Source organism: Haliotis asinina, chromosome 8 (genome assembly GCF_037392515.1).
Source record: "Haliotis asinina isolate JCU_RB_2024 chromosome 8, JCU_Hal_asi_v2, whole genome shotgun sequence".
In the NCBI taxonomy this organism is placed as follows: domain Eukaryota; kingdom Metazoa; phylum Mollusca; class Gastropoda; order Lepetellida; family Haliotidae; genus Haliotis; species Haliotis asinina.
The window spans coordinates 4,994,068-5,005,997 of NC_090287.1; the positions used below are offsets into that span (position 1 = coordinate 4,994,068).

The 11,930-nt window shown below is 39.0% G+C and overlaps 1 protein-coding gene across 1 annotated transcript; it reads left to right on the forward strand.

Moving 5' to 3' along the window:
• The first annotated feature begins 7,719 nt into the window (after window positions 1–7,719).
• LOC137295385 (uncharacterized) lies at window positions 7,720–11,695 on the forward strand. The gene is made up of 4 exons (XM_067826723.1): window positions 7,720–7,798; window positions 9,374–9,520; window positions 10,693–10,816; window positions 11,624–11,695. The coding sequence occupies exons 1-4, from the start codon at window positions 7,759–7,761 to the stop codon at window positions 11,634–11,636; spliced, it is 324 nt and encodes a 107-aa protein (XP_067682824.1). The 5' UTR covers window positions 7,720–7,758; the 3' UTR covers window positions 11,637–11,695.
• Window positions 11,696–11,930: the final 235 nt, after the last annotated feature.

Below are 11,930 nucleotides of genomic sequence, written 5' to 3' on the forward strand. Positions count from 1 at the left end.
CAGTAGACATAGCTTGTCTGAGATCAGACAATGTCTCCTATCTCAAAGACAGTAGATTTTGAACGATGTCCTGACAATTGCTGTGACGTCATGAAGTTGATGACGTGTCAGTGCTATGACACCGCTGCACTGCATCGTGTTGATAAATTTGATATCAGACACTTGGGAGAGATTCTCTGTATATTTACTCTTATGTGACATCATCATATGTCCCTTCATACACAGACCACGCAGACCACAACTGTTGTTACCAAAAATATCATACAGCTCTGGTTTGTACCATTCCACTTCACAAGGAAGGTAGAGATTTCCAGCATCCCTGTGTGAAAAATCATACTTGTCTACTTAGTTCGCTCTTTTCGTCCAACAGAATGTTTGGGCTGATATTTAGTAACCCAGCGCGAGTGGTTCGCTGGTCAGGTTAATGTGTGAAGCACATGTCTGATGAATCACATGAATATTGCTGGAAGTGGCGTAAAACCATATTCATTCAGTCAATCACAGCAATCCATGTCTGTATTTCACAATCCATGTCTGTATTTCACAATTAATGTCTGTATTTCACATTAAAATTTTGTAATTTTCATTCTTCACCCAGTGTCTACTTGTCGAAGTGGTATCACTGTAACTTCCGGTTTGGTGGAACAAGGTCCCGAAATACTACGTCAAACAACCACAGGTGAAGATAACCTTTTTGGGCATTGTACTGTCTCCACCACGGCTACTCTACGGCCAAGTGGTGTTTTTTTTTGTGTTTCACGTAGCTACAAAGATCAAAAGTTGGGTCGGTCGGTCGGTCGCTTTGAAATTTAAAAAAAAAAAAAAATTAGAAAATCTCGTCCTGTTCATATGTGTACTTGTAAAGAACACAACACATGTGTAACTTTGATTCTGGTATATTTTGACTGTTTAATGTGGCTATGGGAAATTAGCCTCTGGAAAAGAAGAAATGAACTCTTAAAACTAATAAATATACTCTGGGGTTTTTCTTTGGTATTCGGGAATGAATAAAATATATACAGCAACATTATTTACCGTTAAATTTGTAGATTTTTAATCCATAACAGATTGCACTGCAAGCGAAAGCAACACAGAACATCAGAACAGATTGAATTAGATGTTACAAAGTTGTATATCTCGGCCATTAAGGGGTTTCTTTGTTTTTTTCATATGTGACAGTGTATTGATAAATGAAGTGTAAAGAGAGAAGATGTAGTATCTAGAGCCTAACCTTCTTGTGAATTTTCACTTGTCATCTACCTACAACGTTAACCTTATTCCATCACTGACAAAGGGACGAAGTCGAATGAGGAGTGAACTGGTGATGTAGGCTGCCAAACTATTGTTGGTGGGGCGATGAGGAACAAAAGTTAGGGATATTGGTATTTTTATGACTGATATTTCATCTGTATGTCAGTGAATAAATACATCATTGTTCATAATTTCAAAATTTACAAATATCCCTAACTATTTTTGTCCAGTATAAAAATAAACTCTTGCCTTGAACTATGCTTGGAATCGGTAAAATACTTACTTTGCACATCGCCTGTATTTATTGACCATTGCAACTTTCTATACCTCTGCGTCAAATGTCAGAAGATTACTAACCAATTTAGTTCATGTTTTTCCTCTGTCCAAAGGGACATGCTTATAATCATTTCGTGGAGCTTAAGGGTGTTTGTGTAATTCTAACTGCAGGTGTGAGAGGGTAATGGTCATAACGTCGCACCCACGAAATAAAAGAATTATATTTTTGGTATCCACAGAGCTTGTCAATATTTTACTTACTAACTTAATAACACCCAAAGACGTTAAAGGTACAATACTGAATTCGGCGTATCATGGCATCAATGGATCGTGTAAAAAATATCTTAGCATAAAAAAATCCCTTCACTTGCCTCTGCGTGTATTAGTGAACAAGTGTCGTACAGATTCGCTGATGTAGTTTCAAACAATCCTAATTAAAGTGATATATAAACACATAATCATGACGTGGTGGGAACTGCTCTGCTTGTAGCTGATATTTCCCATATCAAATACTTCTTTTCTATAGTATTCCAAGCGTTTAACCAAGTACTTTCTAAATATCTTTTTCAGGTAACAATTTGTTCAAAATCTAAGGAATGTAACGTTCATTCTACTCTTTCCGAAAGTAAAGTGTTCGAGTTTTGACTATTGTCAGAGATAGTGGTCAGTTTGTTTGTTGGAGTTTTGGTGGCAGCAATGGCTGAAGCTCTTGTACAAGGACATGGACTGTGTAGTATTTGGAGTCAGCTGTTACACACGACATTCATGGTCGTTCGAACACATTTAAGATGTTACTGTTTCACGACAGCTGGATTCAGTTAAATGAAAGCAAAATGAATGATATTCGAATCTCTGTACTAACTTTCGCCTTGAATATTTGCCCAGCACAAATATGATATCGAAACCAACCAGTTACCATTTGTTTGTGCTTATGTACTGACTTCACAATATATTTCTGGGCGCAAATATCACCGTTTGAGTTTGGAATTCACACAATGTGTCTACACAGGCAAATGCAAGGTGGTGTAATCACAAACGTTTTGGAATGCATGGTGGCCCATTAAAAAATCAACGCTTCAGAAACGAAACATGATTTAAGAAATCTCAACTTTTAGATCTGAACGTTTAAATGTGTGGATTGTGAGTGGAGCTGGGGATGAATGTACTTTGTGTTTTACGTTGGCTTTGTGGCAGTAGCGACACACTATACAGTATCACTTCACATCTTCACGCATAGTGTGCTTCATAGCAGTTGAGAATGTTCACTCCGTGACATTGACCGTATCATATTACGTAACATTTAGCACTGATAACGATAACGGTCCATCAGTTCATTGCAATTTTGTAAATGTGTAGAATTGAATTGTGCGGGCTTTTTGTTTGGTTTTAAATAAATGGTTGGTAGTTATGAATGTTTTTGATAAATGTAATTTAAAAGTAATCAAAGATTTCTTGGTTTATGTTTTGCACCATATTCAAGTAGTATCATAGCGGATACTGTTAGAATGGGGGCTCTAACAAGTTGTGACGGGATTATCAAGTCGCCCCTACATGTAAAGCACATATGTTTGTAGATTACAAAATTGATTGGGGTACTGTTACCAGTTGGCTCAGATGCCTCATGTGAGCATTGTTCTACTCTGACTGTATCTTACAGCACTGGCTGTTCACGAGATAATATCGAAGGATCATACGAAAGAGGGATGTACCCTGTCTCAGCGGTGGCACTCGTATCAAACATTACTGGTAACACAATGTCACTAAGAAAGAAAACATCTCATAATTCACGTCTTTGGCAAGTAGCACGTAAGTGGGATCGTATTTTATGAGGATCAAACTTATTATCTGAGAAACTAGATATGTCAATGTTGATGACACGTGTTAGTTGTGTTATTCGAAATTGTTGAATCTGAGTATACATGTGCATGTTCATGTTTTGTTTTTAGAAACGTTTTCTGATTTAAATTAATTAGATTGTATTTTTTAAAAAATGAAAAAAATGTTTAGACTGTTGGTCAGCCTATTTGGAAAGTGTAACACATGACTCCGTTGTTTGCTTGCATGCTTGGTAAACAAAAACAAGTTAAACAAAATTTTTCTTTCAAACTGGTTCTGTACTGTCCATGGAAGGAGAAACAAACAAGAAAGCGCTGTTATTTGGTATACCTCTTGGATCATGGCATGCCCTCCGGTAGTATCACATGAAATATGTTCAATATAGTATTCGATGACTTCCCGTTATGATTAAGTTAAATAAACATCTCCCTCCCCTCTCTCTCTCTCTCTCTCTCTCTCTCTCTCTCTCTCTCTCTGTCTCTCTCTCTCTCTCAGTCAGCATGAAGGAGGGAGTCACTTTACTCAGCGATTGTAGTTTCAATTGCTATTTAATGCGTTTTAATATCTGATTTTGATTCTAAGGGAGATCTGCCTGTCTTACACACACAAAATGTTTCGTGATATTGTTTCCTGAAGTTCGTGATGCATTTATAGCAGATTTTGAGTTTGAGGGGCTCAGTCATGGCAATAGAAATTTGCTTGAGCTTGACAGATAATATGTAGGAAAATAAAACATAAAAACGGCTGCATTTGAACTACTTTGAACTACTTTTTGAACGCCCCTCGTACTTTCATAGTGATTCATTTGTTTCACCGCACACAGCGAACTATCAACCGGCAGCCTGCAATACTCTACCGGACAAACCAATTATTGATATTATAGACCGTGGTCCGGATAAGATTACCTACTGTAAACCAAAGGCATGCTAGTGTGAACTATCGATACATAAAGTTGCCTCTTAATATGATACCAATGTTAACATAGATTCAGGAAGATCTGAGTACATACTTTAGTTTAGTAGTAACAACATAGGTAAGATATCAATGAAAACAATACCATTATTTTCTGATAATGGTAAATGGCATCGGTAGTATATATAGACATCAACAACTGAAATATATACTTGTGAAGTCTGTTACAGAAGCAAACAGAAACAAGATGAAGATGAAGTTGTTTGTGTACGAGGTGATGATAATAACGCTACACACCCGGCCCCTTCATATAAAGCACACAATGTTGTAGCTGTAACAGAGAATGCATAAGTGTAAAAAAGTTTTACAACCAGGGAAGAATCCGCTTCAATTTTTACGAAGGATTTTTTTATTAGAGTACTTTTTCACGTTTCTGTTTGCTATTTCTTAAGATATGGTGACGTAAATTCAAATTGAAGTTAGGAAGTGAAGAGTTATAAACGGAATATAAAAGCAAACGAAATAAGTGCCTCTTGGCAGTTTTTGACGTTCTGTATACTACAGAGAATAATATTTGCTTAAATAAATACATTTATTTTTCCGCCATATGTATAACATTGGTTCTAATTGAATCAACAAAAGCATTTATATAAACATTCACTTTCTGCATGCACGCAAGAGTATAAACAACAAGCAAAGAATACCTATACCAAAATATTTTCCAGACCAGTTTTCGGACAAAATATATTTATAGTTGTATCAATGAGATCATTCCATAGTTATATGAATTAGTACCATTTACATGTTTCACATGCATCAAAAACATATTTATATACTGAATACACTGACACATTAATGGAATGATCTCTATAAATAATGCATTGTTCACTATGTCGAGAACTGGTAATTAATGTTGCAGTAATGTGTCTGGTCTGATTCATATCCTCCAGCTGTTTTACTCCGCCGACAGAAACAGCCTATACAGGGACGTTTAATCAGATATGACATAATGCACTGTTAGCTAACATATAGATGGTTCCGAATTGACCAGTAGAAAACCTATATGTGTGTTGGGCTTTTTTTAGTTCAAGCTTTGCAATGTTCAAACTAATAAATTGTGATAATGGTTTTTTTTTCTTTTTACGTTAGTATAATCGGAATTTAGTGATCTACTTTTGGCGGAGAATTCTTAAGACTGTGGAAAGGATTCGAGTGAAATCTGACACACCTCACAGTACCGAGAGACCCCATGGTACTTTTCAAATTGGAAAGCATGATGATGTCTCATAAGTGCACAGTGGTTTTAACTGATATCAGGAAAGTCACTCCAAGTATATCAATGTATCTTCATGGTCGTGACAAAATCCCTGCATGCAAAACGTATTGTCAAACTCAGAATGTTGACGAACGATGGGTAATTGGGCATATTTTGATCACCCGCTGGATTGTACTGTAATTTCAACCACTTCCTTCACTCCGGTATCAACTGAATAATCTTCGTTTGAAAAACGTGAAGACAAGTTCAGGTAGGTAAAACAGTACTTTCAAAATTCAAAATTGTTTACCAGAATTCATTTGTCTTCACAATGGTAATTATTAGTAACGTAATACAAAAATACAATTCCTTTCTAAATGTTATTCTTTATACAGTCAAACATTCTTTAGAACATATACCGCGGGGTTGCAGCGGAGGCTTATAAAACCAGGCTTGTAGACTACCCGCTTTAAGTTCCACTTTCACTTAACAGTATGCCTTCAGACCGATGGGATGTATATGGCAAGTAAGCCTGGAATATGTAAGTGAGAGCAGTTCTGACCAACCAATAACCAGGGCGTTTCCGGGTATAAAACCCACTTTCCCCAAGCTTCTGGTTTACCTAAGGGACACAACTGCGGTGGCGGCTAGGCGGCTAGGTAGGTCCAACGTCATGACATACAGTGTCTGCATGTGTGTTTTGTTACCGTCAATATCATTACATCTATAAGACGGTGATCGCGATCACTAAGGTTCAGTTAAATACATACACATAGTTGAATTAACATAGGCTGTTGACTGAAGACACAATATTCTTCAGCACATCTGTATGTCAGTTAAGTTCAGCTTTTCATTGTGTCTCTTAAGGGAAGTACGAAGCCTACAAAAGACATTTTTTCACATTATGAATACCAAAAACTGTCGACTGTGGATCCACAAACGTTATAACACCTCAACATTTGAAAACCAGAGTTGGTGAGGTTTTACGCCACTCTTTACCCAGCAATGTTATAACGGGATGCCATAAATGAGCTGTATGGGTTGCACCCATGTGAGGAATCGAACCAAGGTTTTCAGTGACAAGTGAACACTTTTACCACAACGCTACCCAACTGTCACTCGACTATATACAGAGAAACAGACTATTGCCTCCCATCAGGTCAGGCACACCTTACACGATTAAGGTGTAATTGTGTACATGTGATCATTTAACCATTATTGAGTGTTTTAGGCATGTAAACTTTTCTTTGTTTATCAAAATGTATATAAATATAAATTTGCCTCAAACCCAACAAATCTGATGGACGTAAAAGCAACATCCCCAACGCCACTGATATGAATGTATTATTCCAAGGCTGTTGGAACTGATTTAAGATAAGAAGCACGTACGTGTTGCCATGGTAGTATAACCAAGGGGTTGAAGAGTTCGCTCATCACGCCGAAAACCCGGGTTCAATGTGCGGGTACTTCAATTTCAAGATTGTTTGGGTGGAGTGTATCTTAACAAGTTTAGGGGTAAAGATTATGATAAAGTTAATTCCTGTACGGAATTAACAAGTAGATAACGCTGTCTCGTGTGTTCGGTGTTACGCTCCGCTATATACACATTTGGCACATGACCACTGGGATAAATTTTGAAATAACAAGTAATAATGGGGGGGAAATATAACAATTTCCTCGTTTTGAGATCATATACCATGATGTTGAGTTTTCTTTGTTTTATATTGTTTCTGGTTTCTTTATTGTTTTGTTTCTTTTTTGTTGTTTTTTGTTTGTTTGTTTTGTTTTTTGTTGTTGTTTTTTGTTGTTGTTTTTGTTGTTGGTTTTTTTTTTGTGTGTGTAAATGTGTGTGCGTGCAAATGTTTGTAACAATGCTAAGTGCCACTTTCTTCAGCATGCATATTCCGCCGTGGATTGTTTGACATAGGTATTTTACGAACGTTTCTTTCCGTGAACGTCGTTATTCACAAGGCGCCGGGGGCCGGAGAAGAAACCAGCCAGACGACTTTGAACAGCTCTCACTAACACAGACTGAGATATTCCTAAATTGTGAAAAATGTCCATGACACGAGAACAAAATAGTTATCTATTTAACCCAATAACACGAAATCGTGCAGAACTAACGCGACCTTTATCATGGAGGGGAAAAAAATCATCTGGCCTGTGTTCGAGTATTGTGAGATAAGATTGTCCATTTTGTAGGAAGACTCTCGGACAATCCACTAGGCATGGGATCTCTCACCATTCTCTCCGTTCTAGCACTTGCAGGTAATGTCATAACACTCACACATTATATAGGCACTTTCTAAGATAAAGATTTCTTTATAAGATGTAAGTCATCGTCCGGTAAAGCTTGATCAGAGATCGTCTATGACAAGAACCAAGTCGTACCTGTTTGCCCTAAATCAGGTACTTTCAAATATACATCAAACTTTGATTAATTAAACTATGCCTGAGGGCGATGACGTCTGTGACGTATGTGTCACGTGAATGTCACAGTGATTAAGTCCGGATCTACGCCATTTACGGGTACTTCAATTGCAAGATTGTCTGGTTGGCGTGTATCTTGACACGTCTCCGGATAAGGATTACGATGAAGGTCACGCTCTGTCCCCGTGCTGAACTAACTAGTAGTTAACGATGTATTTAGTGTTCGGTATAACGTTCCCCTAGAAACACATTTGACACATGGTCACTGGAGTAAATTTTGAAATAACAATGGAACTTACTGTCAATTCCCTTGTAGCTACCTTTGAACACTGAAATGGTGTGATGCTTGGTAGTAACATGCATAACAATAGGGAAATATAAACATTTCTTCGTTCTGGGCTCATACACCATGATGTTATGGTCAAAAGTTACCCAACCAAGTATGTGCCTTTTGTGTGTTTGTGCTTGTGTACGTGCTTGCGTGTGTCTGCCTGTCTGTCTGTCTTTGTGTGTGTGTGTGTGTGTGTGTGTGTGTGTGTGTGTGTGTGTGTGTGTGTGTGTGTGTGTGTGTGTGTGTGTATCTGTGTCTGTGTGTATTTGGTGGTCGTGTTGTGTGCGTGGTTATGTATAATCCTAAAATATGTCTATTTACTGGTTCTTTTCAGTGATTATGTATATTTACTGATAATTTTGGGATATACAAATTTAATGAAATCATATTCTGATACAGGTACATGTACCCTGCATGTATTCAGATGTATCTTGCATATTATTGAAATTGACGATCGGTTGATCACCAGTGATCAGTCAGTGTGCTCATGTATGGTGAGTCTTGACTGTAGTCTTCGGTTTGCCTTTGCTCAGAATCAGTCATATCGCCCCGACGAACGTGGAATATTGATCTTTCACTTAAATCCGCTCACTCATTAGAATTAATCTTCACCAACGCATGTCGTAAGAGGCAACTTACGGGATCACGTGGTCAGGTTCGCTAACTTGGTTGACATATGTCATCTTATTACAATGGTGTGGATCGATGCTCAGGATTTTGAGTACTGGATTGTCTGGTCCAGACTCGATAATTTACAGACCACAGCCACACAGCTGGTATATTGCCGAGTGAGGACTTAAACTGAACTTCCTCACTCACCCATAAACTGACAGACTTGAAATCTGGTGATTATACGATAAACTCAGAGTCTTAATAAACAAAGTCAAGGGTGATCTAGACCCCCACGGAAGGGCCATTTCCAGGACCAATCTCAGTCGTATCGCAATTCAATAGATCGATGCTCATGTTGTTGATCACTGGATTGTCTGATCCAGATTCGCTTAGGTACATATAGCTGGAATAATGCTGAGTGGGCGCAAAACTAAAGTCACTCACCAATTAGGATGTATATTTACTTGTAGCATGTGCGTCGGCCCTAAGCAAGAGGGAAACGTGTACTACAGTAGCGGATTGTTCGGGGATTACAGTGTGTGGAACTGCAGGGTCTCTTATCTGCGACAACGGCCAGTGCACCTGTACCAGCGCTTGCGACCCCAACCAAGACCTCGGTAACGAGCGAACCTACAAGTGAAAGTGCGAGCGTGCGTGCGTGCGTGCGTGCGTGCGAGTGTGCGTTTTAAAGGGTAGGGGGATACCACAGCCAGGCAGCAAAGACAAGGTTTCTGTTCTCCGAGGTGGCAAAAACGACGACTTCGTACATATGTCATCGCAAATCGATTGTTTGCGACATGTTGATCACAAAATCCCCAAAGCATAATACGCATGTTCATCCACTTCAGTGAACAGTCCAACTGATAAATGAGGTTTGTCTACAAAACATCAGAACAAAAACAGGCATAAGGATTTATACAGGCCGTCGATATTGTTCACGTAGTTCCGGCATCCCACAGCTAAATACATGTTGAAACAGGCATATCTACTTGTCTGACTCACAATCCCCGAACCACATTATGTGGTGTGTGTGTAGGCATGACTAAAAATTTGCTAAGGCTGTTGTAGAGTTTGGGCTACACGACGAATTATCATACGCAAGCTAATTTAGTTCATTGAGTTATTATAGACCCATTGGGTTTTAAGTAATTCTTATGTGTGTTTTGGGTTTTTTTTTGTTTTTTGTTTGGGGAGGGGGGGGGGGGGGTTGTAATGAACTGAGTAATTGTGATGTGTATTGAGTAAAATACGCAAATACGCGTCTTATCTGGAGCTCTGTCAGACATGCGGGCAATGTGGTTAACGACATATTAGCCATCATAACACGTTGGGGTATAATATTTCTAACAAAATTGCAGAAAATGGGAAAAAAAGAACTGTTCTTTGGTAACTTCTTGGATAATAGTAAGCATTCAGTACTTAGTTTGAACCCTTGGAATCATATATGACCTATTTTGCCAAACCACACTTCAGAGCGTCAGGTAGTGAAAATGTTTTACGTTTTGAAAGGAACAAAGACGAATTTACCATTTTCTTACACGCAAATTTCCATACTCCGATTGTCACAGCCTCTGAATATGCCAGTAAAGTTGTAATTTGAACTGATGTCGACAAATTATGATATGACGAAGTAGACAGGTTGTAACCACTGGTGACATCCTTACGACTACTCTTGCATGATGTGGTGACTATGTTCAAAGAATGTGGTTTTTGAGATGCCTGAATAAAATTAGCTAACACCGATAACTGGGTCTCACGTATACGACAAACTGACCTCTTGTTTTCGCAGCCAAATGCTCCGAGCGTAACCAATGTCTGACACGTTACTTGAGTGATGAAATCAAGTGCAAATGTCCCCGACCGTGGCGAACCTTCCACTGCATCGACAACTACTGTCACTGCGGCTACCCAGCGTAAGTTGGTCAATCTACTCACACAGTTTCGGTCCGAAGCATACAACACGGAAACAATCTTCCAGTACAGTTATTTATGTGGAGCGTCTCTGATACAACATGACGTAACGCCACATTCCAATCGGGGCTGTCATATCCAGTTGGTCTGAGGTTTTAGTTACAAGTGAACTGAGATAACTACTGGCAAACAAGGTTAAGTTGAGCAGCGACGTGACAATAGACCCGTATTAGCTTACGCAGTGCTTCCAGGATCCAAGAAGAGCGGGCTGAAATAATGTCAAAAGGGGGCCCCTATTTCAAAAAGAGCTTGCAATGACAGATTTCCAAGTATTATGTTGTTATTGACGCGTATAATTCTGAATTCATAATTCTATAAAGGCTCAAAAAGCAGTTACTGCATTAACAGAAGAACAGGGTGTACAGCAGAACGGGCAGGGCTCAGATTTTCGAAACTCTCCTTGAGCAAAGATAGTCGTGATTGCCATGCATTAACATTAACTTACAACCATCTCAGCTCTAATGTAAGTTTTTGTGAGTGTCGCCCACTGGCGCTTGCTGTTGTGAGCAAATGGGCCCCAGGTTGCCCCCGGTCAAGTGTAGTGCGATGGGTGAAGCTGGAGAGTCTTACGAGCAAGGCGTGTGCACCTACGAGCGGAATGACTTTCACCGTCATGCACTTCACGTTCACTAGCCTACACCTTGTTTGCCAGTAGCTTTGATTATCGAGAATGATATTTCGATAAAAGATACTATCATTGTTTCGCCGCTATGTGTGATGTTTATTAAAACATTTTGCTTTCATTTCAGGTCTGGGAATTAAGACATAACACGCCTGGCGTATTTGTTCTATGAATATGTCGATAAATAATATTTGTCCTACAACTAGTTGTGTTTTAAAGCATGGTGAGGGGTTAGATTCTTCAAGTTCAGTGGTATATTCACGACAGACGTGATGTCGGCTTTCTACCTAATCTGCCTACAACTGCTTGGTCCTCAACCGGTGTTTATCATACCACGTACTGCCTACAACTGCTTGGTCCTCAACCGGTGTTTATCATACCACGTACTGCCTACAACTGCTTGGTCCTCAACCGGTGTTTATCATAAACACTAT

Bases quoted from the DNA above. Each gene is read 5' to 3' on its own strand.
- LOC137295385 (XM_067826723.1), top strand. From the start codon at position 7,759: ATGGGATCTCTCACCATTCTCTCCGTTCTAGCACTTGCAG. The intron at 7,799-9,373 runs GTAATGTCATAA...ATTTACTTGTAG, and splicing joins CTCCGTTCTAGCACTTGCAG to CATGTGCGTCGGCCCTAAGC. The intron at 9,521-10,692 runs GTAACGAGCGAA...TTGTTTTCGCAG, and splicing joins CGACCCCAACCAAGACCTCG to CCAAATGCTCCGAGCGTAAC.